Source organism: Miniopterus schreibersii (assembly GCF_964146895.1).
Source record: "Miniopterus schreibersii genome assembly, chromosome: 12".
Classification (NCBI taxonomy): Eukaryota; Metazoa; Chordata; class Mammalia; order Chiroptera; family Miniopteridae; genus Miniopterus; species Miniopterus schreibersii.
Genome location: NC_138112.1, coordinates 67,258,992 through 67,285,087, shown reverse-complemented (window position 1 = coordinate 67,285,087; position 26,096 = coordinate 67,258,992). Strand labels below are relative to the sequence as shown.

The 26,096-nt window shown below is 55.1% G+C and overlaps 3 protein-coding genes across 12 annotated transcripts in view; 1 reads left to right on the top strand and 2 right to left on the bottom strand.

Moving 5' to 3' along the window:
* Positions 1 to 1,970: 1,970 nt before the first annotated feature.
* On the bottom strand, positions 1,971 to 6,516 carry FEN1 (flap structure-specific endonuclease 1). The gene is made up of 2 exons (XM_081153364.1): positions 6,177 to 6,516; positions 1,971 to 3,868 (listed from the first exon to the last, which is right to left on the bottom strand). Exon 2 carries the CDS (start codon positions 3,845 to 3,847, stop codon positions 2,705 to 2,707), a length of 1,143 nt encoding a protein of 380 aa, XP_081009490.1. The 5' UTR covers positions 3,848 to 3,868; positions 6,177 to 6,516; the 3' UTR covers positions 1,971 to 2,704.
* Positions 6,517 to 6,557: 41 nt separating this feature from the next.
* Positions 6,558 to 9,802, top strand: TMEM258 (transmembrane protein 258). Its single transcript, XM_081153365.1, has 4 exons — positions 6,558 to 6,635; positions 8,287 to 8,396; positions 8,947 to 9,083; positions 9,694 to 9,802. Exons 1-3 carry the CDS (start codon positions 6,633 to 6,635, stop codon positions 9,071 to 9,073), a joined length of 240 nt encoding a protein of 79 aa, XP_081009491.1. The 5' UTR covers positions 6,558 to 6,632; the 3' UTR covers positions 9,074 to 9,083; positions 9,694 to 9,802.
* Positions 9,803 to 10,384: 582 nt separating this feature from the next.
* The window catches only part of MYRF (myelin regulatory factor), a 33,680-nt gene continuing 17,968 nt past the window's right edge, over positions 10,385 to 26,096 (bottom strand). For 2 of the 10 annotated variants that reach the window (XM_081155596.1, XM_081155597.1), the window contains 21 exons: positions 25,955 to 26,078; positions 24,146 to 24,345; positions 22,849 to 22,921; positions 22,556 to 22,666; positions 22,033 to 22,123; positions 21,454 to 21,654; positions 21,119 to 21,230; positions 20,458 to 20,567; positions 19,548 to 19,708; positions 19,398 to 19,470; positions 19,051 to 19,139; positions 18,723 to 18,791; positions 18,223 to 18,303; positions 17,963 to 18,051; positions 17,653 to 17,844; positions 17,151 to 17,402; positions 15,439 to 15,541; positions 15,132 to 15,206; positions 14,700 to 14,802; positions 13,147 to 13,221; positions 10,385 to 12,957 (listed from right to left, as the gene is read on the bottom strand). In XM_081155596.1, coding sequence (XP_081011722.1) covers positions 12,877 to 12,957; positions 13,147 to 13,221; positions 14,700 to 14,802; positions 15,132 to 15,206; positions 15,439 to 15,541; positions 17,151 to 17,402; positions 17,653 to 17,844; positions 17,963 to 18,051; positions 18,223 to 18,303; positions 18,723 to 18,791; positions 19,051 to 19,139; positions 19,398 to 19,470; positions 19,548 to 19,708; positions 20,458 to 20,567; positions 21,119 to 21,230; positions 21,454 to 21,654; positions 22,033 to 22,123; positions 22,556 to 22,666; positions 22,849 to 22,921; positions 24,146 to 24,345; positions 25,955 to 26,078 — 2,465 coding nt within the window. In that variant the 3' untranslated portion in view covers positions 10,385 to 12,876. The remainder of the gene's footprint in view (positions 12,958 to 13,146; positions 13,222 to 14,699; positions 14,803 to 15,131; positions 15,207 to 15,438; positions 15,542 to 17,150; positions 17,403 to 17,652; positions 17,845 to 17,962; positions 18,052 to 18,222; positions 18,304 to 18,722; positions 18,792 to 19,050; positions 19,140 to 19,397; positions 19,471 to 19,547; positions 19,709 to 20,457; positions 20,568 to 21,118; positions 21,231 to 21,453; positions 21,655 to 22,032; positions 22,124 to 22,555; positions 22,667 to 22,848; positions 22,922 to 24,145; positions 24,346 to 25,954; positions 26,079 to 26,096) is intronic. The other 8 variants (XM_081155599.1, XM_081155598.1, XM_081155600.1 and 5 more) reach the window with 8 other exon arrangements.

The window sequence follows — 26,096 nt, the reverse complement described above, 5'->3', positions numbered from 1 at the left end:
CTTTAAGTCATTGTCTACTTCTATGGCTCTAACTTCTTTCTAAACAGGAGTCCCCAAACAGCCTCCCCTTTGCATAGTCCTCTCGGGCAGAAGGAACACCAGGACCTCCAGAAAACACCAGAGTACAGGTGGACTATGGCAAGGAAAAGAAAAGCCACCTCCTTCCCATGATACCCACATGTTCAAATGCTAGATACACTCCTTTTTGCCTAAGTCTTTTTCTGCAGACAATGCCTCAGAGCTGGACTACAAAACAATGACTTTTTAACCTCTATCCTACTAAAACAGCAATCTTTAAGCAAGCGTATTACAACATGCTAAATAAAAATTTGCAGAATTGATTTTCCTTGCAGTGTACAGTGGTTAACAAACATCTAGGCAACTCAACTTCAAAAAGAGGAAAAAAGCATTCTACATGCTTCTACCACAGGGTACAAGCCCTTAACTAGAGCTATTGTACTGAGTAACTCCTAAGAAGCAGGGGAGGAATAAATGTTCCTCTTCCCTGAAGGTTCTTCTGGTTGGCCTAATCAAACAAACATGAGCTTAACAAGGGAATATAACCAAATTTAACATTTGTGTGGGAACCCCAGACAGGAGAGACTCCAGTGCCCTAGAGGTTCAGAGATAAAAGGTTTGTCCCACCTCACAGAGGTCAAAGAGGTTATCTTTGATAATCTTGTAGGCAAGGCCCTTAATTCAGATTCTAGGTAGTAACACCTTGCTGACCCGCCACCAGTTAACTAGTGTCCGCACTTTCATTAACTAAATTTTAAACACCTTGCTGATAAAAGTAGCTGGCCACAGGAGCAAGTTCTGGCTCAAAACAGCCAGTCAGCAAGGTGTTAAAGAAGGGGCAGAGATTTCTCTAAAGCCCGCAGCTAAAGTTGCCTTTAAGGTAGGGCAATATGTAGAACACAGAAATTTTACCATCTCTGGGAATTACTTGAATTAGAAAATGGTACTCAAGAAGTAAGGGTGTGGCTTGGCTCAATCTGGGAAAAAATGGTTTTACTCATCAACTGGAGACAGGGCAGTGAATAGAACAAAGACCCCTGCCCTCAAGATAGGACTTTCTGTGTACACAAGTTGTTTTCAGAGTCCCCTAGTTACGACTATCCGATTTGTACTTCAACCAGAGGAGCTCTTATATCCTGAGATTCTACATAAGATTTTCATTTGAAAAATAGGTTGCTCCATTAAAAATTGTGAAAACTGCCCTGGCCGGTGTGGCTCAGTAGTTAGAGCATCAGCCTGTGAAGTGAAGGGTCCCGGGTTCAATTCCCAGTCAAGGGCACCTCCCTGGGTTGCAGGTTCGATCCCTAGCCGTTGGTTTGGGAGGCAACCAATCGATGTCTCTCCCATTCTCTAAAAAAATAAAAAATCAATGGGAAAAATATCCTCGGGTGAGGATTAACAAACAAAAAAAATTGTGAAAACCACTTGTCTTTGGTCTTCTATCTGCTTAATCTGTCAAAATATCAACTTAAATTTCAGACCACTTAAGTGTCCTCATTAACTTAAAATGGCAGTGATAAGATTGCTAAAAAATTAGAAAATCACACAGGACTACTCCCCGCCAAGTTTTATCAGGATTATAAAACTTGCAAAGTACAAAAACATCCCATCTCTGTGAGAAACAGCAACCTGAATCTGATGTCACAAAAGGAACAAGGAAGTGGTTTTGAATGGCGGCTTTCACAATTTACAAACTGGTAAACGCTTGAATGTTATAGTAGTTGATCTAAATTGTGAGGCTTTCTCAAAGGAATTCCTTTATCTCACACTGGAAAACTGGAAACTCGGTTCCTAGCAAGATAAACGGGTCCTCCAAATGGCTGGTGTACAACCCGCGCTCCTTTGGCCATTCAGTGGAGCATAGCGCCATCTTGTGGTCACACTCAAACCGCCTGTTAATAGGGTACAATTCCAGCATGTTATCTTAAAGCGAAAAGAACACTACATTCTGCCTAGTTTTGTAATTTTATTGACTTTTTTCATGTTTAAACAAAAATATAACATGACAACAGCATCTTATCCCAAAGTCTCAAGTCAGTTGACTGCCTCAGAGAGGCCATGAGAACTAAGCCACCTTATGCCTTGTTAATAACAACTAAAGATTCAAGTTACATAGCAAGTTCAAGTTTCTGCCCATCCCAGGACACACAGCCAGTAATCAAACCCATGTTTCCAACTCCAGGGACTCTAGCTCTCTGCCTGTCTTATTTCTCAGTAGCTCTTCCTATCTGTTAAGGCTGAATCTTTCTGGCTGGCTATCCTTCAGGGTGGGTCAAGGGTGAACCAGAGAGAAAAGTGCAATCTGGTTCCACCACCACTGGCTAACAGTTGGCCAGCTTGGAAATCATTTCCATAGTCTTTTGTCTCCACCATTTTATCTTCCCCCCATCTTTAAAACTTGTTGCTATCACTTTTATGTAACAATGGATTCAGTGTTCATTAAATTGACTGAAAGGTGGTTTGAGCCTGACATACTTTCCTGAGCTAAAAAAGAAGAAAACAAAGTACCTCTGTGGCCTTCCTGCTATAAGATCAAGTAAAAAAGGGAAAATCACTACTGAGAAGGGTAGTCCTGGAGAAGCAATGCAATCCCCTCCCTGCCCCATGGAGGTTTCTCTAGCGCTAGCTCTTGAGGGTACAAGATAGATATTCTGGGGTCAAGGAGGTATAATGAAGGGAAACTCATTTATTTCCCCCTTTTAAACTTCCCTGCTGCCCCAGTTTTTGCCTTCTTCTTAGCAGAACCCTTGGGTCCTGGCTCCTTGCGCTTAGCTGAAGAGAGAGAGCCAGTCACCTTAAAGAAATCTTCCAGGCGGCCCTGGGTGCTCCCTTGGCGACTCTTGCTCAGCCGCTTGACCCCACTGCGGATTCGCTCCTCAGAGAACTGCTTTTCACCACACATGAATCTGACGAGCTCTTCTTCATTTGGCTCACTCCACTTCAGCTCCACAGATTCCGGGTCCAGCACCTCAGGCTCTAGGAAGAGCTGCTGGGCCTCCTTGTGGAGCCAATTTTCTGGCACAGGGTACTTGTTCGGATCAAGTCGGCGTACAATCTCCTCAATGCTCTTGTGCTTCTGGATGAGGTCCACAGCCCGCTTAGGCCCAATGCCCCGAATGCTCTCACAGTAGTCACTGCCCAGCAGGATGCACAGGTCCACAAACTGCTCCTGGTTGAGGCCTAGCTCCTGCAGAATCCGGCTCAGGTGAAACTCCTGGATGGGCAGCTTCTTGGCCTCACTGGCTGTCAGGTGCCGCATTAGCACAGGGCTGCCAAAGGTGAGACAGTCCATGTCTTCTGTGGCCGCAGCATAGACTTTGCCAGCCTTCACCAGGGCTGCACAGCTGGCCTCTGCCTCACTGGGTGCATCAAGGTACGGGATGCCCATGAGGCTCAGTAGATGCTTGCACTCATCATTGTGCTGCTTGGTGACCTTCACCAGCCGCTTAGTAAACTTCTCCACATCCTCCTCGGCCCCAGCAGCCTGAGCTTGATGCAGATGCTTCTCTGCCTCTGCCCGCCGCTCACTGCGTTTGGCCAGCTCACCTGACTTCAGCTGTGGCGGCTTGCCATCAAAGACATACACGGGCTTGATGCCATTCTCTATCATGCGGATGGTGCGGTAGAACATGCCCATCAGGTGGCTGGTGGTCTCACCCTCCTCATTCTGCAGCACATCGCCACCCTGGCGAACAGCAATCAGGAACTGATAAATGCTCATGGAGGCATCGATGGCCACCTTGCGGCCAAAGTAGCTCTTGATGTCATTCTCCCGAATGGCACTGGGGGCCACATCAGCAATCAGTTTGGCCAGGCCTTGAATACCCATAGCAATTCAGAGGAGGAACAGCTAAAAAAGAAAGGAAAGCGAGACAAGGGGGAATTTAAAGGATGCAAAAAAACAAAAAAAAAAGGTTATAACTGGTGCTGTCTCACCACTGTCATGCCTTCAGCTAAATAAATTTAGCACAACAAAGATGATACCAAGTCGGCACAGCAGAAGAGGAAAAGATGAACAAGACAAGGTTTCCATGGCCAAGAAACTTACAGTCTAGCAAGGAACGCCACTCAACTAATACTAACAGGCTTCCTGAGTGCAAATGAACTGGGCACCAAGAGGAACAAGAGTCTGTTGATGCCCTTCACAGGCTTTAAGGCAACAGGACTGGCCTGCAATAAGGGCTATGACAGATGTCTGCATCAAGACCATGCAAATCCAGAGTGTGCCTAGCCCAGCTTGAGGAGTCCAGGGATCACAAAGGCAAGACTGAGAAAAGGACAGGCAAATACTGGTTAGACAAAGGCGAGACGAGACAGATACCAAAGCAACTATAATACACGACTGAATGTGTAAAGTGGTAAAAGAAACACACAAGCATCCATCTCGCCAATATGTGAAAATCACATTCATTCTCCCCTAAGTCATTCCTCCACCTCCCTCTCCTTAGCAGCTCTGATGGTTAGTTTTCTGTGTCATCTTGGCTAGGCCCAGTTATTTATCCAAACACTAATCCAGGTGTTGCTGTGACATTACTTTGTAGATGTGGCTAACATCTATCATCAGCTGACTTTAAGTAAGAGAGATTGCTCTCCATTATGGGGTGGACCTCATCCAAGTCATCTGAACAACCCTAACAGCAAAAACTGAGCTTTCATGAAGAAAAATCTGCCTCAAGACTGCAGCATCAACTCCTGCCTGAGTTCCCCACCTGATGACCTGCCCTACAATTTTCAAGCTTGCCAACCCCTACAATTACCTGAGCCAATTCCTTAAAATAAGTCTCTAGGTCTGCATTATCCTCTATATCTATTTGTTCTCTTTCTCTGGAGAGCCCTGACTGATACAGCAGCCCTGAAGAATAGGAGTGCTATGTGGGAGTACACACAGCACTAACCTCCCTTCAGTATCCCCTCAGCATTTACGAGTTTGTATTTCTACCCTGATGTTGTAGGAGTTTTAAGTCTTTCTCTTGTATGTTCTCTCCACCCCTAAGTTTGAAACGTGAATTCCATGGCTCCTACCATACCCCAGGCTCTGATCTAGTCACTCAGCCCAGCAATGCATTTCTGTGGTTCAGGCTCCTTAACAAATAAAAACTCACCCTCACAATTTTGCTACTTCCATTAAAACCTGTACTTTCATTCGCTTAAAAGTGAAATGAAATGAACACCACTGTTTCAAAACTAAGATAACTTGAAAAAGAGAACTCATCGTAAGCAATGTCTCTTATATCGGTCCATTTTAATGTGTTAAATGTATAACTATTCATAACAGTTAAAATGGATTTTGTGTGTGTGTCCCTCACTTGAAGTCATCATGTGCCCACTGGTGGTCTGTGTCCAACACTCTACGAAATATAACACTAGGCCTTTTGATTGTCTCCATTCTTCCCTCACAGGGTTCTTCCTAAAAGCATAAGTGACCCTGTTACAGCCTCCTCCTAATTAAGTTCAAACACCTCCGCATGCCATCTAGATCTTCTGTGCCCTGGTTCCCAGCCCCCCTTCAGTCCGGGTCCCAATGAAAAGGCTGGACCGAGGCCTGCCTTTTCTCACTTCTGCTCGGCTATGCCCTCCACCTGCCACCCTCCGGCCCCTTCTTCAAGGTTCATCTCATTCTAGTTCCCCTGTGAATGGCAGTGGCCTTGAATCGAGGCGCGAGCATTTACCACCGGTATTTACCGCCCGGGGAGCATCACTAAGTCACTGGGTGTGTGACATTACTAAGCCGTTTCCGTTTGGTCTTTACTCGCGACACGCATTAGGTGCCCTGTGGACGCCCCCTCCAGCACCCACGAGATGCTCTGGGTTCACGCCTCAAGCCGGCTGCTTGGCCAGAACGTATACTGAGAGGACAATGCCTTGCGAGCCGGTCATCCCGCCACAGCATCCAACAGCGGGGTCTAAACAAGCGAAGTTCAAGACTGTTTCTCATGCAGGATCTTCGTCAAAACACACCACGACCCCAGGAGGTGGAGTTATTATCCTGTCTACAAATGAATAAAGCAGCTCGGAGGTTCCGCGACTGGCCCTAGTCCCACAGCGGGAAAGCGGCGGGACCGCACTCGCGACTCAGCCCCGCGCGGCGGCCGGCCCCCGACAGCACCCAGCGCAAAGCAAGCCCCGCCGCTCTCCAGACGCTTCCCACGGGGTCTCACCTGGTCTTCGGGGCGCGAGGGATCAGCAGCTAGCGCTTGGTCCGGTGTCGCCTGGCACAGTCCTCACTCCCGCTCCCGCCTCAGCTCGCCCGCGGGTCTTCTCTCGCTCTACCGCCTTCCAAAGCCCGCGCTCCCGTCACGTGACCCGCCGCTGCGCACAGCCTCCTGGGAAGAGTAGTGCAGGCCCCACCTCTCGGCCAGCTTCTGTCACGGCAAAGTCCCCTCGTGGTGGACGGACTTTCTCGGTGACCTTACCCCACCCGCCTCCACCGCTTGCCCTCACTCCACCCAAGGTCCTCGCAGGCGCCAGCTCCTGCTCCATCAGAAACAACAGGACTACAAGTCCCACAATGCCACCTGCACGGGTGCCACTTCCTCTTCCGACTGAACGGCTCACCGGCTCCTGCCGACGTGTTTTTCCGGTGGCGGAGCAGCGGATTACCAGTGCCAGGCAAAATGGTGAGAGCGTTGAGGGGAGTTTGGAACAGGACTGTGAGCGCCCCTCGGGCCCGTCCCACACCCCGTTTCTCCCGCAGGGACCTCGGACGCCCTTGATCTAGAGAGCGGGAGGCTCCCATATCCTCCCGCTTGGGCTGAGGGGCGGGGAAGGGAAGCCCCTTGCCATGGACTCCTTAGGTTGAGGTTTTGATCTCGCCAGTTTTAGGGGTGGGGGGCGTGAGGTGCATTTTAATATCTTGGAGCTTTTATCTCTTTTATTTGTGATCAAGCTGTTCTCTCTACCTCGACATTTCTTCCCCCTGCCGAACTCGTACTCATACTACAAGGCCCTGGGCAAATGTCACCCTCCTGGTGAAGCATTTCCACCTCTTTCAGGCTGTTGGCCTCTCCTGGGAGCTCCCACAATCTCTGTACAGACCTCTTGCCTCGTGTCCCGGACTTCATTGTTATCTGCCACGCCTCCTAGTAACCACCATCTGACGTGCCTCTAGCCCTGAAACGATGTCTATTCATCTTTGTATTCCCAGTGCCTGCAATTGGAGGCTCAATAAATGGCAGCGATTGTCTTTATCATTTTGGGTGGGGGGCATAAATGTTTACCGAATTGAATTCCAGTGTCTCTTAGAACAATGGGGTCAATTTACTTCTCTAGAGTTGTTATGTTCAGGATCTTAGAAGCATTGGCTGGTGGGTGACAATGGAAGTTAACATTTGTACAGAACTGTATGTTTACAGCCCTCTTTCACAGGCATTACCTCATAATCGTCCCTAAACTTTGGGAAGAAAACAAACACCTATTGAGGGACTGCTCTATGCCAGGCAGTAGCCAGATGCTTTGACATTCGTCATCTTTCTTAAATCATACATCGACCCTGTGAGGTGTTATAACACCATGACTGAGAAGTGTGTTATTCACTAGAGCCAGAATTTTAACTGATGTCTTTTGCCTCTAGATCCTGAGATTCTGTAATGGCATAGTGAGAATAATACAGAATTAGAAGTGGACATCTGGGTACCGGTCCAGTGTCCACAGACATGGAGCCATAAAACTCCTAAAATTACAGGCAGAATTTTTCTTTTCTTTTTAATTTTTATTAATTTTAGAGAGAGAGAGAGAGGAAGGGAGAGAGCGAGAAACATCAATTTGTTGTTCCACTTGCTTATGCACTCATTGGTTGATTCTTGTACTTGCCTTGACCAGAGATCGAACCCGCAACCTTGGTGTATCAGGATGGTACTCTAACCAGTTGAGCAACCTGGCCAAGGCCAGACTTTTTCTTATATGTGGTTTTTCTCAGAAAGAGAGTCCATACTTTTTTTTTTTTTTCTTCATAGCGGTCAGTAACCTCAGAAAATATTGAGGGCCATTGATCTATAACTAATTAGTCACCTTCTATGCCCCAGCCTCTGACTCTCAGCCACCCTTCTTGTTTTGTATTGAAAAGACGAAGTGCCACCTTAGTTTCAGATGTAATTGTTGCCATTCCCGAATTGAATCACTTGATGTTGGTTCTGAAGGATTTCCATATTTCCCAGGCTGAAACAGGCCTTAAGCAGTCACAGCAGCACGAGGCTCCTTGATAACCCCATAATCCCCCCAGGTTGAAGTTGTGGGATTCTTTCATGGCTCTGATCTCATGCCTTTCCCTAGGAGCTCGAGGCCATGAGCAGATACACCAGCCCAGTGAACCCAGCTGTCTTCCCCCATCTGACCGTGGTACTGTTGGCCATTGGCATGTTCTTCACCGCCTGGTTCTTCGTGTATCCTTCCACTGAATGAGTGAGCCAGAATTAGTGATGTTGGAAACTGAGGCAGGAATCATGCTGGGTAGTACATGCACCCTGCCAGTTTTGTCCTGGTGTGGGGATGGGAGGAGTAAGGGGGTTGAAGGAAGGCCATTGATGTTCACGGTCATGTGGGCCCAGTTTGCTATTCAGATTTCTAGGACAGTAAGCAGAGGGCCTGGCTGGATTGGAGGCTGGGAGTAGATCTGGTTGGAAAAGTGGTATAGGGAGGGGTGCCTTCTGGTGTCAGGAGATTTGAGGACTAGTCTAGCTCCACCATTCATTAGCTGTGTGACCTGGGGTAAGTGACCTAACCCCTTTGGGCCTCATTTTCTTCCAGGATAGTAGAGGGGTAGTATGGAGCAACAGAGCCTAGGTCATCTCTTGGGCTTCTCTGCCTGGCTGCACCAAGCCAGACAAACTTCCCAGAAAGCCCATAACCCATACCTTTCTCTAAGAGCTGCAGTAGCCATGCTTCCTGCTCTGTGCAGTCCATCCCTTTGCTTCTCCTTAACCGTCTTACCAGTTACGAGGTCACATCCACCAAGTACACTCGGGACATCTACAAAGAGCTCCTCATTTCCTTGGTGGCCTCACTCTTCATGGGCTTTGGGGTCCTCTTCCTGCTGCTCTGGGTTGGCATCTACGTATGAGCTCCCAAGGGTAAGAGCTGTGGCAGGGTGGGGCGCCAGAGAAACCGCCCACCCCCACATCAGTGGGGTCCTCAGGCCTGCAAGACCCCTTAATTAATGGAGACAGACTCAGCAGGATAGGGACACCAGACATATGTGCCGCTTTCCCTATTCCTAATGGGGATTTGAGCCAAGTGTGACCTACTTTGTCAGTTCTGAATTCTGTACACTGCCCAGGGCCTCGATCTGGCTCTGGGATGTACTACATAGGGCTGTGGCTCAAGCTTCCTGTGGTTATGCATCTGCGTTCTTATATGTCATACATCAATAACTTGGAGAGGCTGCTGGGGAGTGGGCCAGAAGGGGTCAGGGTCTAGGACTTAAAACTTGCTGCAAAGAGAACTATTTTGATTAGTCTGAATGTTTCAGCCATTGAAATAAATCTTGACTGAGAGAAGAAAAACAAAAAACTTGCAGAAAACTTGCAAAAAACCAAACAGATCTTGAGAATTGACTCTGGTGGCTCAGCTTCAAAGAAGTGTGCCCCTCAGTCTTTACCCTAGGAGCATAGGGGCTCAGTAAGAAAAGTGGGTGGAAAGGGGGATCTTTGGTCTCATTTTGATACCCCTCTCCTCTTCCAGGTTCCAACCAGGCAGCTTCACTGAATCTCTGCTTTTGTAAATTAATTTTTTTACTATTGCTGGAAGTGTCCCGCCTGCTGCTCACAATAAAGGCAGATGTGTGACTGTCTGGTCTGGTGCTCATTCCGCAGGGTGGGAGTGGGTGCTGGTGCTGAGACCTACCTGACTTCCCCAGTTCCAGCTCTTCCCACTTCTCTTCTGCCTTTCAGATGGTTCCTGCTGCTGGGATGCCTGCTCTCTACCTATGAGGAGCAAAGGGGGTGCAGGAGGGGTGTCTTGCCATTGTAATTGAAGGCTTACCTGTGGATAGGCAGGAACAGGCATACTCTCTTCTGTTGTTTCTAGACAAACTTCTCTAGGAACCCGCACCAATCAAGTGCGCCCTGGGCCAGTCCTCTGCTCCAAATGTAGCCACTCTTCTCTGGGCTGGGAACCCTGGCAAAGGTTCAGCTTGTCCCCTAAAAAGCTTTTTCCTAGGGTGGCTGCCTTTAACCCGAACAGGGCAGTGGTAGGTCCCTGGGGTGTGGCTAGGGAAGGGGGCTGCTGAGCCTTGTTCCCAAGCCTAGCATGAAGCTAAGAATAATGGACTATGAAGCATTCATCTGGCTGAGGGATCCGAGATTCCAGTAGATCCTAGCCCCAAAAGTGACTCCATTTCCCACCAGAACAATCTCAAGAAGAGACAGGGAGGCAAGCTCAGATACAAAGCCATATTTATACATTTATTTATATACGTGTATTTACTTTAGAAGAAAAGAAGAGTTCAGGGGACAGGAAGCAAACAGGCCCAGAGCTGCTTCCCTCTGTCCACACCAGAGTCAGAGTGGGTACATGATAAATAGGAGTCAAAGCTCAGGGACGGGAACTGGGAGTTAACGGGGAGAGGGGCGCTCTGTGCACACGCAGGTATTTACTGGAGATCTATGAGGGCAGGGGTGTTGTGCATTGAGAGGCCCTATGTACAGCTTGAAGCTTGGGGGAAGTTAGCCCAGTGGCTACAGGAATAAATGCCAAAGGGGAGAGAGAAAGGGAGAGAGGGCTGCTGGACCCCCGGGTACAGCAGGGAGCCAAGACACCCACTCACCAGCACCAGCCAGGCAGCCGTCAGCTTCTAGCAGGTGGCCCATTCACTTTCCCTGAGGCCCTTTCACCTTATTGGGCTTAAGGCAACTTTGGTCCAAGGTTGACCCTGCTCTAGCAGCTTGGAGCCCCTGCTTGGCCCCAACCCCTGCACTGAGGATCCCCACCCCAGGCATGGAAACAGCCAGCTGCTAACCAGATTGGGGCTATGCTGTGTCCAGATGGGCTCCAGAGGGCAGTGGAGGGTCACTATCCAGTTAAGGACTGAGAGGCCACAGTCCAAGAACACACACCCCACTGAGGAAGCCCAAGAATCTTATTACAGGGAGCGGGGCTCAGCAGTTTTAAGGCATTTAAGGAGGTTCCCCCCATGGCAGGAGAGAGAACAGAGCAGTCCTAAGGCTAGGCCCCCTATATGGTATGAGAGCCAAGTAATTCCTATGTCAGAATGAGGGAGTCGTGCCACATTGGGGAGAGGGCTGAGTGGCCAGGTATCCCTATTAGCCCCCATCCTCCGGTGTCTCCTCATCCTGAGGATAAGTGCTTTGAGATCCATTGCAGAAGGGGGCCCGCAGTTCATAGGCTTTTTCAAGATTCAACCCCCCACCCCTACAGAAAGGCCTCCCATTCAGAGCTGAGAATGAGAGGTAAGAGGGGCAAGGCCTGGTTCCCAAAATAGTGGCAGACCACCACAGAGCAAGGACGTATGGGAAGTCCTGTCCTTTTATCTGAACCCATATTAGACATGGCTAAATGATTTCCACACTCCTATGAGCCAGATGTAGCCTCAGAATGCTGCAGGCACCCACTAAGACAGGTTAACATTGGCATCTGAGATAGGACTTCTGCCCTAACCTAGGCCTACCGCTCCACTCCTAGAAGGAATGGGCAGAGATGGGCCCTACTGCCAAGCATGGGTCCCTCCAGCTTGGCTGTCCAAGCTTAGCATGGGAGCCCTTGATTTGGGGAGACGAGGCCACCAGCAGACAAGAATGGAGGGAGAAGCCAGAGTCTTGGTGGTCAGGAGTGGGATGGGTATCTCAAGGCTCCCTGGGACAGATCAGAGCCAGGGCCCTGTCTTTCCAAATGTCATCCCAGGGTTCTGGCCCACTCTGGGCTTTCCATCACCATCCTTCCACTCCCGTTCTGGTTTAAGTGCATTTTAGTAATTCATTAATAACAGTGAAAGCTATCTGCATCCACGCATCAGCCAAGATGGCCTGATGCCTTGCAAGGATTCCTGCTCCTCTGCTCAGAGAATGATGGGTCACTGACACAACTGTGAGCTATGGCAGCTCCCAGGAGCCCAGGCCTTGGGGCTGTACCACTGGAAGCTCACAGGGAACTTCCCTTACAAGACACTCCAGGTTCAAGGCTCCGAGGCCTGTCTGGCCCACTGGCCCCAATGGTTCAGCCAGGCACTAAGTGTACATAAGGCACGTGGTCAGTCTCCAACCCATCCAGCGCTGGCTTCAGCTGCCCTGGGAGCTCTTGGAGCCAAGCCCTCATGAAGAAGAGACTTCCAGGCCACACTTAAGGCTTCGAAGTGCAAGTCCAGCGTAACAGTCAAACCCCCAAAGTCCACCACCTCGCTACCCCTTGGGGAGCAGCTTCGAGGGTGAGGGCTATTTGCCCTCCACTGATGCATGGTCCCAGCCAAGTCTCAGGGCTCCAGCCAAGCCCCCTCTGATCTCAAAGGCAGGCAGTTCCTCTCTGAGGGCCAAAATGGAGCTCCCAGTCTCCAATGGGGAGGCAGGGAGGGTGGGCTCCGGACAGAGTCCCAGGCTTCCCCTTGCCTCCAGGGCACCTGAAGCCAGCCCTCCAACCACACCTGGACAGATGTGAACTAGACCTGTCCTGGCCCCAGGAGGTCTCTGGTTCCCTCCAGGGTGTGGGAGGAGGGATCAGCAAGAACAGCAGCTCCAGTGTGAGGACTTCCAGTTTCACCAGGCAGGAGGGCCAGGCCCAGCTCAGTCTCTGAGGGAGGGAGTGCCAGTGAATGGAGAGCTGGTGGGCGCAGGCTCCAGTGTAACAACTGCATTCAGTGTGGAAGGGGCGCCGGGGACCCCGGGCCCTGGTGTGGGGCTGCCTTGGGAGGGCAGCTCAGTCACACAGGCGGTAGAAGCGGAAGTAGTAGTCTGTGGCCTGCCGGACCCGGGCCTCCGCACTGCAGTTGGCCTGACCCTGGGTAGAAGCGCAGGGGGACGGTGAGGTGGCTTGGGGGTTGCAAGGCAGGAGGCATTCCCCCTGCTGACATTGCCTGACACTGCCCCAACTCCTGCCCTGAGCTCTGCAACACGCGCCCCCCCCCCCCCAAGCCCCACACAGATAAAGGTGCCTGGACCTCTGGGACAGACAGGTGCCTGTGCTCACCAGCAATGCCACCTGGAAGTGGTAGGTGAATTCACGGAAGGATGGGATGGTTACTGGCCACTGGTGGGAAATGCCCTGGAGAAAGAGTGGAGAGTGGTCAGGACAGCCCCCTGCCCTACCCTAACCAGTGTTCCTGTCGCATGGCCACCACAGCCTGTGCTCTGAGGCCAAGCTGGAAAGGAAAGGAAAAGCATCTCTGAAGAGAGATGGGCGGGAGCAGGTTCTGCTTTGGGGCACAATGGCAGCCACCCTCAATGCAACCGTGCCAAGTACCTGCAGCCCACAGCTGCCTCTCCTCCCCATCCTGTCTGCCTTCCCTCCTACCCACTACGCTCTGGGCACATCAAGTATTTCATTAACCCACTTTCACTACAACCCAGTGAGGTGGCGCTACTTACAGATGGGAAACTGAGTTACTTGCCTAAAGCCACACGGTGACGTGTGGCAGAACAGGACTTCAAACCCAGGTCTGTCGTGCTCTTTCCCTGCCAGGGCAGTGTGAAGCCCAGTGCGGGTAGCTTGCCCATCTCCTATCTGAGGCTCTGGCTTCACCCTGCAGTATGCACGCTGAGGCCAGAGCTCCACGTCTACTGAGCGCCCTGCTGGGCTCTCCCTCCATTCCCTGTGCTCCCCCCTCTCTGTGGGGCCGCAGCACCTGGGCCTCTGGGGTTCTCACTCACTCTACCCTCTATTCGGGTTCCTTTCTGCACATCTTTCTCCCTGCCAGTGCACTGCTGGAAGGCAAGGCCCGTGAACCCTGCACTGCTGTCTCCCCACGGCTGGGCCCAGCACAGGGCCTGCCACAGGGGGTCCCAGTGAATATTTGTTGACTAAACACATGAAGGGTGAGAAGAAATTCCCTTAACTTGTGCTGAGAGTCACAACTTCAGGTCATGGCTAGGGAGAAATTAGACAGTGACAGAATCCCAGCCACTTGGTTCCCAGGGCAGGAGATAGCCCCCTACATGTATCCTGAGGGGTCTCCCCAAATCCAGATGGAACTGGGCCACTTCCCCAGCCTGAGCGTGAGGTCTAGGCCCCCCGCCCAGCTGGCCTGCTGACTCACAGCCCCCACCGTGTTTCCAACTCTGCCAGCATGCCACACCCTCCCTGTCCTCTAGATCTCTGCATGTGCTGTTCACCTCTCCTGGGACACTCCCCAAACTGTCCTTCAGGTCTCATCTTAATTAAACATGACTTTTTTCAGTGGCTGTCCTGACCCTAAGATCAGACGAGGTTAGCTCTCCCTGCCATGGGCTCCCAGGACTCCCTCCCTGTCCCTGTTCCCACCACTGCACTTAAGTTAGTCCTTGTGGAACCGATTTCTTCCCCAGGGCTCTGTCAGGGCAGGGACAGGACAGAGCAGGGGACAGGAAATGCTTAGCAGTAACTGGTGTACATATGCCCCCTCCCCAGGGCCCAGAGGCCCAGACCCAAAGTGTCCCTTGTGGATACACCTTCACTCTGACCCCTGGCTCCCTCTCCTCACCCATTTGGGGGCCCCGTTGTGCTCTGGGGCCTGGTAGGCCCACAGCCTCCCAGCTGCCCCCTACCTGAGTGTCCTGGTGGGTATGGAGGCTCTGTGGAGAGCCCCCCTCCTCACACGGCTCCTCCGACCTCAGGCTGCACAGCACCACGGACACGGGGAATGAGGAGCTGGGAAAGGCCCAGGTAGCTGGGAAGTGGGTTCTGAGGTCCTCCGCCCCAGCCTCCTCCCAGCCAGCCCTCCACTCCACCTCCCCTGCCCCACTGACACAAGCCACAGAATCCTCAGCCTGAAAACGATGCTAACAGTCAAGGCCATAGATGGCTATACACCCTTCCCTGTCCACCATCCCATAGGGTCCTCAAGGCCCCTGCAAGGCAGCAGCCCAGCCCATTCTACAGATGAGGAACCAAAGCCCAGGAAAAGTGAGCATCCCTCCTCAGCCCCCCTCCCAGTTGCCAGGGACCGCTGTCTCTTCCCTCCCCGACACCGCACTCACTTCATCTGCAGGGTCAGGCTGAGGTGCAGTGGGGTGCTGCTGCTGACAGGGATGTGGTAGGTGAAGTTCCCAGGCCTGAAAGGGCAAAGCTGGCTCCTCAGCCCAAGGCCACCCCACAGGCCCCCACCCCAGTAGACTCCTCAGCCCCCAGTCTATGCTGGAACCCTTCAGGGGTCTAGAAAGGGACTGTGCCACCTTGTGGGGGGAGTTCCTCCCTGAGGGGGGCAAGATCTAGACATCTCTACTGCCTAGGCTCAGGTCACCTGAGGGAACCTGTCCTTGGGGTGAGGGAGGGAGTCAAGCCCACCTGCAGGCGTCCCCCGGAACACAGTACTGGGCGGTGATGGGCATCGAATTCTCCAGCACCTGGATGGAGGTCAGGGAGGGGGCTGGGTCTGCAAGGAGAGAGGCTGTTGGGGCAAGGAGAGGAGGGTGACACAGCAGGACACAGATAAGAAGCAGCCAAGCCTTTCCTGGCTAGATTTACATCAGTCATTCACACCTTAGTATGAGTAACTTTCATGTTATTCTTTCCATACTCCCACAATGGCTGGGGGCCCAGCACCCTCTTCCCCAGCAGCCCTGGGACTAGCCAGTTCCCCTGAGCCTGAGGTCTGTCTCCTTGACAGGCCCAGGAGCAGGGATGGTCTTACATGTCCCTCGCCAGAGGTGTACAGGAGCCTGCTCTTCAGGCCTCGGTTCCTGACTACACACATCTCTAACACACTCTGGGTTCAATCTAGCGGGGCGCTTGAAATCAGCCATGGTGGGAGCACTTACACACACAAATCAGGGCCCTCCACCCCCAGAAAGCCACTTAAACATGTACCAGCACACCACTGCTTGTCCCTTCTGAACAAACCCGCCACAGACAGATCAGGTGGGTGTGGGACTGAAGTGTGACTTGGAGGGTGGGGGGCACAAGGCTGTCTTGTTCACCTCAGATCATCTGAGGCTTGCTGCTGCCTGACATGTACCCAGGAAGTGGAAGCTGGGGCACCAGCCATTGAGCGTTTGCTGGACCTGGTACATTTTCAGCTCTGTGAGGCGCCCAAGGAGCCCAACAGGACCCAGAACACGCCATGGGGCCATGGGTCGGTATCACATAAGGACATTGTGGATAGCACCCTTCCACTTCTTTTCTGGGCAAACTCCTACTGTCCCTCAGAGACTCAATTCTAATGTTATCTTCCTAACCCTCCCTGAGCAGCTCCCCACCTTGGCCTGGACTGAGTGCCCTCCCCAGTTACCAGGCCACCTGGGAATCCTCTCAGAGCCTCGTCACACTCTGTGTTTTCATGTCTGTGAGCTCTTGGGGGGCAGAGCATGTCTCTCCCCAGTGCCCTGTGCAGAGCAGCCACAGAGCAGGGCCCAGGAAATGGCTCTCGGGTGAGCATCTACCCCTGGGGGTTTCCCCATCACTTTGAATTTCAATCTCAGCAAACCACAGCTTCTTGGCTCCTCCCCCCACCCCCCCTTAAACCACAAGACCCATCAAATGAAAGTTGATGAGGAGGCCCAGTATTGAGAGCAGAGCTACCTGGTTGAAGCCAGGACAGTTCTTGGTCTCCTTGTGAACCTCCAAGGCAGTCCCCGGGCCCCATGAAGGAACCCGGTTTGAAAGCCTCTGCCAGAAAGGTTTCTCCAGCTTTGTTAAATCAAGGGTTTAAGGTTTGGAAAAACAGAAGAGCCAGGCACTGGAGTCAGACAGACTTGGTGTCAGGTTCAGCTGTGCCACCGATGGGCTATTCAACCCTCAACAAGTCACTTCATTTGTCTAGGTCTGTTTCCTCATCTGAATGGGGACCATTCCTTTCCTGCAGGAGCGTTGTGAAGATTAAATGGGCTATCTGTGCAAGGTTCCTGGCCTGACTCCTAGTTTCTTAGTCATGCTCAGCAAGTGTGTGCTGATAGAGTTCTGCACCCAGGCACTCAGGGGACTGGGCTGAAATGGGCTCTGGCCAGTGAGCCTGGCTGGGCTGCGCTGGGCTGAGAGGTGTAGGGGGGCAGGACAAGTACCTGGATGGTCCCAGGTCTGAGTGGGCTGGGCAGGGCCCAGGCCAGGCTGGGGGGCCCCTCGGCGAGCCCGGCCATGGATTCGGAGGCTGGGGCCATTCTTGGTTTTGCCCTGCTCCCCAGGGAAGGGGACTGAAGGACTGGCCACAGGCTCCAAGCTCTTTGAATGCTTGAAGTGGCCAATGCCATTGGCTGACAGGCCCCAGGACTTGGCTCTGATGTTGGTGACTGGCAGCAAGGCCATCTGGCTGGAGTCTGTGGATAGAACCAGGGATAGGCTGAGAAGAGGGAACTGGCTGCCTCCTGCCCAGCTGTTTCCAGGGCCCCACTGGACTCTGGGTGACCCCCATCTGTTTCTTGGTTCCCCCAAGAGGGCCCCCAATCTTTTCCAGAGCCTTATTCTAGGCTCCAGGAGACCTTCCCACTAATGAGTCTTTGGGGTCTTCCTCTGGACTCAGGTTAAAAAAAACAACCAACCCCAACCCAGGCCCCAAAATAGCCATACCTGAGTGGTTAGTGGAGGGGCTGGGACTGGGGCTGAGACCATGGCTGGGGTTAAAGCTGGGGCCAAGACTAGGGTCAGTGGTGGGGCTTGGAGTGGGTGAAGAGCAGCAGATGACAGGGCAGGGGTGGCTGGAGCACAGGTCTAAGGTGCGGATGGCTGGTCCCGGGGCTGAGCTGGTCAGGCTGGTGGTAACTGAGGAAGCCAGGGGCTGTATGAGCCGGAGGGGGTAGCAGAGCCCCCCACCCACAACACAGCCACCTCTCCCCCTTCTCCCCAATCCCATCCCTCCACACCCACCCCAGGCACGCACCCAGCAGCAAAGAGGGCTGTGTGCCTGGCAGCCCAGTGGTCACAGGGGACTGTCGGAGCTGAGTGGTCCCAAAGCTCTGGCTGGACCTGCTGGGGAAGGGTGGGCTGAGCTCAGGAGGATTGGAAGAGCCTGAGCAGGGAGCCTGGGAATCCCAGAGAAGCAGGAAGGGCAGGAGGAGGTGGAGGGGAAGGTGGAAAGGAGGCAGGAAGAGGGCAGCAGGAGCCAGAGGCAGGAGGGAGGGGCTTGATCCAGACACGTACCATGGGCACATGGCCTCACTCCCCCCAGGGTGCTGGGGCCGGAGCAGGGCCAGAAGACAGGAAGTAGACACGGCAAAAGAGCTAAGGGACGGCAGAGAGGAAAAGGGGGAGACAGGCACAGGGGAGGAGAGAGAAGACATAGTCAGAGATGGCCCCAGAGGCCGAGGGTGACAGTGGGCAGACAGAGCCCAAGGCCCTCCTCTCCATCCACAGTCCAACCTGGACCCCTCAGATGCCCTTGACTCTCAGAGGCCCAGCTGCCTGTAGGAGCACTCAGTAGGCCAGAGAGAAACACCAGCTTCTGCAGGGACTGGAAAACAGCTGCCTCCTCTCCAGGGAGACCCTCCCATCAATCCCCACAACCCCCCCATAAGCTGAGAGCCTCAGGTGGAACCCCCTTTAGAGGGGACAGCCTCCATGGCTCCTCTGACCCTGGCCTGCCCACCAAAGCCCCGCCGGACCTGGCGGCTCAGCGGGCAGTCAGGCCTCGAGAGACATACCCATCAGTTTCTACCAGGTCCTCCTCGGTGCGCAGGCTCAGCACGTACAGTGTGGACATGGACACCACGCTGGGAGCCACAGAAAAGGGCCGTGGTTAGAGCTGGAGCCACGTCCAGTGCCCTCTCTCTAGGGCAGGGCCTGGGCTCCCAGGTGATGCCTATAACCGGTCTCCCAGCCCCAGGGGGAAGGCACAGAATGAGGCAGCCCATCTCCTTCCCTAAGACCTCAGGGGCTCTCCTAGGCCAGCTCTTCCTCTCCCTCAAGCCCGGGCCCGTGGGCAGCTCAAGTCCCCTAGCCAGCCACCCCAGAGCCTGCGGGCCCAGTCACCTGAAGGCCATGACCACCACCAGGGCAATGATGGTTCCCTGCAGGAAGCGCTGGCTGATGCAGGCCTGGTCTGGGACCACAGATGATGGCTGAAGACCAAGGAGAAAAGGGAAGAAGCAGAAAGGCCCGGATTAGGGCGCCCATGGTCTTACCCATTGGGGTTTTGCTGGAGGTGGGCTCATTCCCGAGGCGGGCAGCGGGAGGGGAAGGGAAAACATGGCTGGGAGGGCTAGAGGGGCAGGGCAGGAAGGGGAGCACTCGGAGTCAGTGAACCCCGAGAGGTGCAAGCTGGGAAGGAAAGCCATGGAGGATGCCCCAACCTACCTCCCACCCCTGCTCACCCTTACCTTGCTGGCCACCTTGGGGGGCCTCTTCTTGAGGGGGACGCTGCCGGCCCGGCTGAACTGGCTCCCTGTGTGGCTGCAGCGAGAGGGTCAGGGTCAGAGGTGCCTCTGGGAAGCAGGCCCTCCCTCCCCCGCCCCGCTCCGCGCCCCCACCTGAAGGCGCCCGAGCTGCCGGTGGACTTGAGGCTGTCCAGGCGCCTCAGTTTGGCCAGCTTGTGGCTCCAGCGCTCCAGCTCATCGATGCGCGTCTCCAGGTTGTCAGTCAGCTTGCACAGCTCCTTCACGGCACCCACATTCTCCATGAAGATGCGCTCCTGATGCACGCAACAGGCCAGTGTTGAGGGCACTGTCCACACCCAGGAGCCCCAGGCTATAAGCCCGTCGGGGAGTGGGAAGGGAGCCCCTCCAAGCCTCCCTGCCCACGGCCAGCCTCTCCTCAAGCCCAGCCTCTCCTCCAGTCCCGTCTAGGTCCCACAGCTCCTGTTCCTGCCTCCCAACAGCCTCCCCACCCCCACACCTTTGCTCAGGCCCTCCCGCCGGCCTGAACAGTTCTTTCCACCTCATCAGAATGCCCTGTCTCCTAGAGGCTCACGCTCCCATCTCCCGCTCTCAGGGACAGGGTGTCTCACACTTCAGCTCTTCACTATTCAGCAGAGGCCAAAACACATTACATGCTCCTTGGAGCCCAGCCTCAAGCCAGATAAGTTACAAACACCATCCTCACGATAAACCACGTGGTTAAGCTTTGCAATAGCCACATGAGAATGTCTCAGCGGTTCCTACTGTCACCCTCCTTCTGCAGGGGAGGACAATGACCCTCAGTAAGGATCCTCTTGCCCTTATCACGCAGCCATAGAGTGGCCAAGTGCCCACCTGCCCTTGAAGCTCACCCTTTCCCTGTGGGGTGGGTGGGCACCCTGAAGGGCATGAGAGAAGGCTGGGCTGCTCCCGCCCGTTGTGCTTCAGTGCCCAGTCTCCTTGGAGGGTGGCTGCCCTCCAGCTGCCCCCCCAACCCAGCTCCCACCAGTTTTCCCCCTCCACCCCCCCACCCCCGGCCACAGACCTTGTTTACCACCAGGAAGTTCTCGATGGTCTTTCCATTGGCAAAGACCACATCTCCAGTGTCCTTCACGGCCTCAGGCAGGATCTCCTTCACCTCCTGGGCGATGACACCTGGGGAGGGACAAGCCAAGTGTGTGTGGAAGGGGGACTGACCACCCTCAGCACCTAAAGAAAGGAGGGGCAGGGGCTGGAGAGGGCGAAGTTCTGGATGCTAGAGATTTCAGTTCCACGGAGCCCTGAAGCAGGGGGCTCCACGGACACAAGTGTCCACAGGGTCACAGTTCAGGGGTAAAGGTGTAGGACTGCCTTGGCTGGGGGAAGGGGATTCCTGGGAATAAGAGTCCCAGGGGAAGAGGGTCAGGGATCCAGGAAGATGAAGGCAGGACTCATCCAGGGACAGAGGGGTGAGGGTCCCTGGGCACGATTCCCGGACTTCCAGTGTCAAGGACTGAGGTACCCGGGACCTGGCTTGGCATGATTTCCCAGGGACTTAAGGGCGGGGTTTCTAGAGGGCAGGGTTGGGGGGGCTGGAGTTCCAGGAGGCAAGGGGGAGAGTTCAGGGCAGGGGGGTTTCTAGAGGACAGGGACAGCACTGCCAGAGGACCAGGGCAGGGTTACTGGGTTCCCGGACTCCAGCCCCAGTAGCGCAGGCTGGTCCTAACCCGTCTCCGGCGCTGAGGCCTCGATGCCAGCAGTGGTGGCAAACTCCGGCTTGTATCGGTAGTGCACCAGCCGCATGCGAGAGATCCTCTTCAGCTGCTCCGTGGTGTCCACCTGCGTGGGAGCCACCCATGAGCCTCACCCTCCCCTTCTGGCCGTCCGGAGCGCCCCGGAGCCCAAGAGGGCAGCAGCCCAGAGGCTGCAGGGTGGAGGGGAGATCCTGCTACCAGGATGCCCTGATCCAGAGATCCAGGCTCAGCCTCCCCCTCCTCCATCCCCCTCCTCCTCCCCCTGCCCCTGGTAGCTCAGTTGCCCCCACCCACAGCCTTGTCCCCACCTCCTGCACGTGCTCCTTGGCCCGAAGGTCCGAGGGGTGCATGAGTGAGCCCATGACCTTGACGTTGCCGTGCACGACCAGCGCCTCATCTGGACGGTCCGTGTTGATGCCCACACGGCCATGGTGGAAGACTGTGTCGGGCACCTGTGCCCGCTGCCACAGCACATCGCTGTCACTCTCAAACTGGCCTGGGTTGGAGGCCTAGCACGAGTTGGGGTTGGATGGATCAGTCCTGGGGGATGGGAGACCTGCAGTCCCCTGGGGAAGGGGGAAACCCCACAGCCGCCCCTCCAGCTCCAGCCAGGGCTCCTCACCCCACCATACCCAACTTAAACTGCCCCTCCCATGTGGCAATTTTCACTTGTGGGATTTCAGAAAGCTCCCAGGTCCTGTCCACCTCAACCCTTTAGGAGACACTGAGGCTCAGAGAGGGCGGAGGCTTTCCCAAGGCCACACAGCCAGTGCCCAGCAGGATCAGCAAGCACACAGCCCAACACCCAAGTACCCCGATATTTCTCCTGGGTGTTTTTCTCCCAGCTCTGGGGAGGACTCTCAAGACCCTAGGGGAGGTATCCTCACCCGCACGATGATCCGTTCTGAGATCTGGGCAGCCAGCGTGTAATTCTGATTCTGTGCATGGGCTTGGAGGGCCACCACCAGCATGAAGTACCTGGGGCACACAGGGGTCTTAGAGGCACCCAGGGTCCTGCTCCACCTGCCTCTGCCCACCCCCCAGCCCCTGCCATCCTACCCAGGTCAGATGCACAGTGCACAAAACTGCCCCCTCAGACATCTCCCCCAGGCTCCTGCAGCCCAGGCAGTGGGCGTGAACACCCGGTACTACAGAGGAGGAACCTGAGTCTCCACTAGGGGGCAGAATTTCCCCAGGGCCGCAGCTAGGCAGCACAGAGCGGTTCCTTCATCCAGAAGCCAGCTTCTCTCTCCCATCCTTAGTCAATTAAGGGCCCTGACTTTCAGGTCCCTCATCTGTAAAATGGGTTAGTCTGTGGGACTCTGCCTGGCGTGTCACACGGGGTGGCAAATTCCTGGCCCTCCTCCTCCGAAATGGTGTTACTCTGGGACAGGGGTCTAGCCTGCTCACCTCTGGTCAGGATTGGGCTTGCCCTTCTTGCGCATGTTGTTGGCGGTGGTCTCACTGAAGTGCAACCGCCCCACAGTCACCTTTGTGACCTGCTCAGGCGGCAGACTGACCCTGCAGAGGAGGGGACAGGAAACTCAGGGGGCAGGCACGGGGAATGTGGAGAGCCGGGCCACAGGGGGGCACCCAGGTGAGGGAGGTGGACATTGTGGGTGCCTGCCTAGCCCCCTTCAGCTTCCAGGCCAGCTTGTGGGTCAGCCCTCCCAGATGCCACCCCCAAGGGGTCAGATACTCACGTGACAGGGTTGAAGGGCCGCTTGCTTCGATCTGACTGAGACTGCTCGATGTTGATGGACTGGTTCAAGGCCTCTAGCTGGGGGAGGAGCAGAGCCCAATGGCACCTCAGGGCCTGGTACCCACCTGGTTCTGGCTCCCTTCAGCCTCTCAGCCCAGGCCTGGCCCATCTGGAGCTCATGCGGAAACAGAGGCACCACCCTCCCCTCAGCCTTGCTTCCCCATAAACTCAGGTGCCCTCTCCTACACAGTCACCCCCCCCACAGCTGCATACCCACACCCTGCACCCACCTGTGCGTGCACACCCGAGCATACACACTCCACATCGCCCTCACAGACCTCAATCCACACCCACACTCCCCCAGCCTGAGTGACATCCCAAACTGGCCTCTACAAACATGCACTCACTCCAGCCCCCACACATGTCCCCTCAACCTCTCCACACCACACTGAAGGAGACATACCCTGCCACACCCCCAGGGAACTCTCGGACTTAAAATCATTGTCCACTAAGGTTGTGCTGCGGGGTGGGGGGTGGGGGTGGAGTGGGAGGGTCTACAGGGGTGGGGCCTCTAGGTCAAGACGGGCCTCAGAGCAGGTGTCCCCAAGGACTGTAGCCCAGTAGAAGGTGAAGGTCAAGGAGCAGTCAGCCAGGTGAGGAGGGATGGAGTGGGGGTTGGGAGGATGTCCCAGGGAAAGGGAACCGCTAAGGGAGGGCAGGGGCTGTGGATAGGTACAGTGGTTTGGGGCACAGCAAATGGCAGGGCTGAACCCCAAAGGCCTTTGTGAGCTAAGCTCAGAAGTTGGGGCTTTGCTAGGAGGGTACTGGGGGCGGTGGAAGAATGGGGAATGTCATGCCCGCCGGGGTCTCAGGTGGAGCTTGAGTTAGGAGCCAGAGTGGAGGCTGCTGTGGACATTCAAACGAGGAGAGGGGATGGCCTTGTCCAAGGAGAGGGTACATCAGGGCCTGGTGCATGACAAGGTTGGCAGGTAGGCCCCAGATTTATGGCCTGAGTGACCCAGGCCCTGGAGCCCCACTCCTGAGAAGGGAGCCCTGAGAAGGGGCAAGTTCACAGGGAGTTCACTTTGGGATGTGAAGCTGAGGGGGCTGATGGAGCGGTCAGGAGAGGGGGTCTTGGCTGGGGATAGAGACTTGGGGTCAGGGTGGAGACAGAAGCAAGGAGCCCGACAGTCAAGGGGAGAAAAGACGGAGGGTGGGTAGCAGGGGTGGACGTAGCCAAGAGGAGTTTCCTCCCTGAGCCTTCCTGGCCCCTGCTGCCCCTGCTTGCTGTCCCCAACCTGCCTTCACTCCGTGCAGCTTCAGGTAGAAGCAGTCGAGGGGCTTGAGACCTTCGGGCGTCTTCACGTACTTGGGCTCGCCCAGCATGCCGATGTACACCGTCACCTGGAAGTGGTTCTTCTTCTGGCACACGAACGCGTCGTCACCCACCGAGAAGTTGAAGCCTTTGTCGGCGTCCACGCGGTAGGTGAGCATGGGCCTGGAGGCAGAGGAGGCCCCAAAGCCAGGCCTGGAATGTCGGCTTCCCAATGTCTGCGTACAAGTTTCCTACCCCAAACCCCCGATCGTGGGGCTGCCCCCACTTCTCAGAAATGGAAACTGAGTCCCCGAAGGTTTGGGGCTCAGGTATGCCACCTCCTCAGTCACTATTCTTCCCTCCACATGCCTGGGACCAACCACCCTGCCCTGGGGATGGGGGAAACAGAGCAGGAGATCCGAGGCCCACCACATGGGAGAGAACTCCTGAGGGGGGGCTTTGATGGCCCCTCACCACACTTGACTCCTTTCCAGAACACTTCCTGAAGCCCCCGCCCTCATGGGAGATGGGGTTAGAGGGGATGGTCTGCAGAGCCTCACTGCGCCTGACAGCTGGTTGCCATGGAAACGGTGGAACCAGGCGCCAGCACCGAGCTGGCCCTGCCCACAGGCTCCCTCAAACCCCCCAAAATCCTCATTCTGACTTCTGTATGCCCTCGGTGGGGACAGGAGCACTCTGGGCAGCTGTACTCAGCCTCAGTTTGCCCATCAACAGCACTTTGGGGGACCTCCAGGTGGCCCACCCTCACCCAGGTTCCCAGGCACAAGCCGTGCTCCCAGTGCCCAGTGCCTGCCTGGAGGAAGCTGCGCAGGGACCAAGTTTCCAAACTGTGGGAAAAGGACTTTGGGCCTCGCTAATGTCTACAGGAAGGCCCAGGGCTTACTACTTCTCCCTCTCGGGGCACCACCCACCTGCCTGCGCCACAGAAACACCCAGGAAGTGCCTGGGCCACACTGGGGGCCTCAGCCGCCAGCTTCTTGTCCTTGAGGCCTGGGGTGGCAGGGCTGGCCCAAGAAGTAGGAGTGCGGGTTCCTCACCAGGCCATAGGGGTTGGACCCCCAAAGACCTCCCCTCAACCCTGGCAGGGCCTCAAGGGACCCTTCAGCCACCGGAGCAGCTGGACACCCCTAGCCTTGAGGGCTTCTGGCTAAGAGTCCCACAAAGCCCAGGTGCCCGACTCCAGGAGGCTGGTCTTGGCTGTGAGAGGGCCCAAGTACAGCCACCCTGCCCAGGCCTGGCAATGTCCAAGGTGAGTTGGGGGGAGCCACACTCTCAGCTCCAACTGGCCTTCCGCAGGAGCCAGGGGAGTGGTCCCATAGTGCTCCTGGCCAGGCCTGGAAACTGAATCCAGGTGGGCAGTGAGGAAGGGCTAGGAATGCCAGGCAGCCTCCGACCCAGTCCTCCCCACCCCGCCCTCTCCTCCAGGGAGGGTCTGCTGGAAGGGCCTTGCTAACACTCAGCTTCCTGCTACCTTCCTGGAATGCAGGAGGAGGTGGAGGAGGCCAGGGGTGGGGGGGGAGGAGCCAGAAAACACCGACTCCCCCGTGGGCCCCTCCCTGGCAGACACCACCTTCTTAAGCAGGCCTCAAGCTGGCCCAGGATCAGGAACCCTGAGCACCAGTCCTAGCTCTGTCCTGAGCCCTCTACTCCTCTCTAAAATGGGCCATTTGGTACCCAGTGTGCTCTCAGGCCCTGCCCTAGGACCACGATGCCAGGGTTGGGGGTCCAGCTGGGGTGGCCAGGAGGGTGGGGAGCAGCACAGGTCACTCACAGCTCCTTGTAGTTTGCATCGTACAGTGTCGCCCACTTGTTCTGCTGATGCGGTTGCCACTTGATGGACTGGTAGTTGGGGTCCAGGTAGGAGCCACTGAGGCTGTCATTGTCCTGCAGGAGTCCTGCAGGGTGGGAATGTC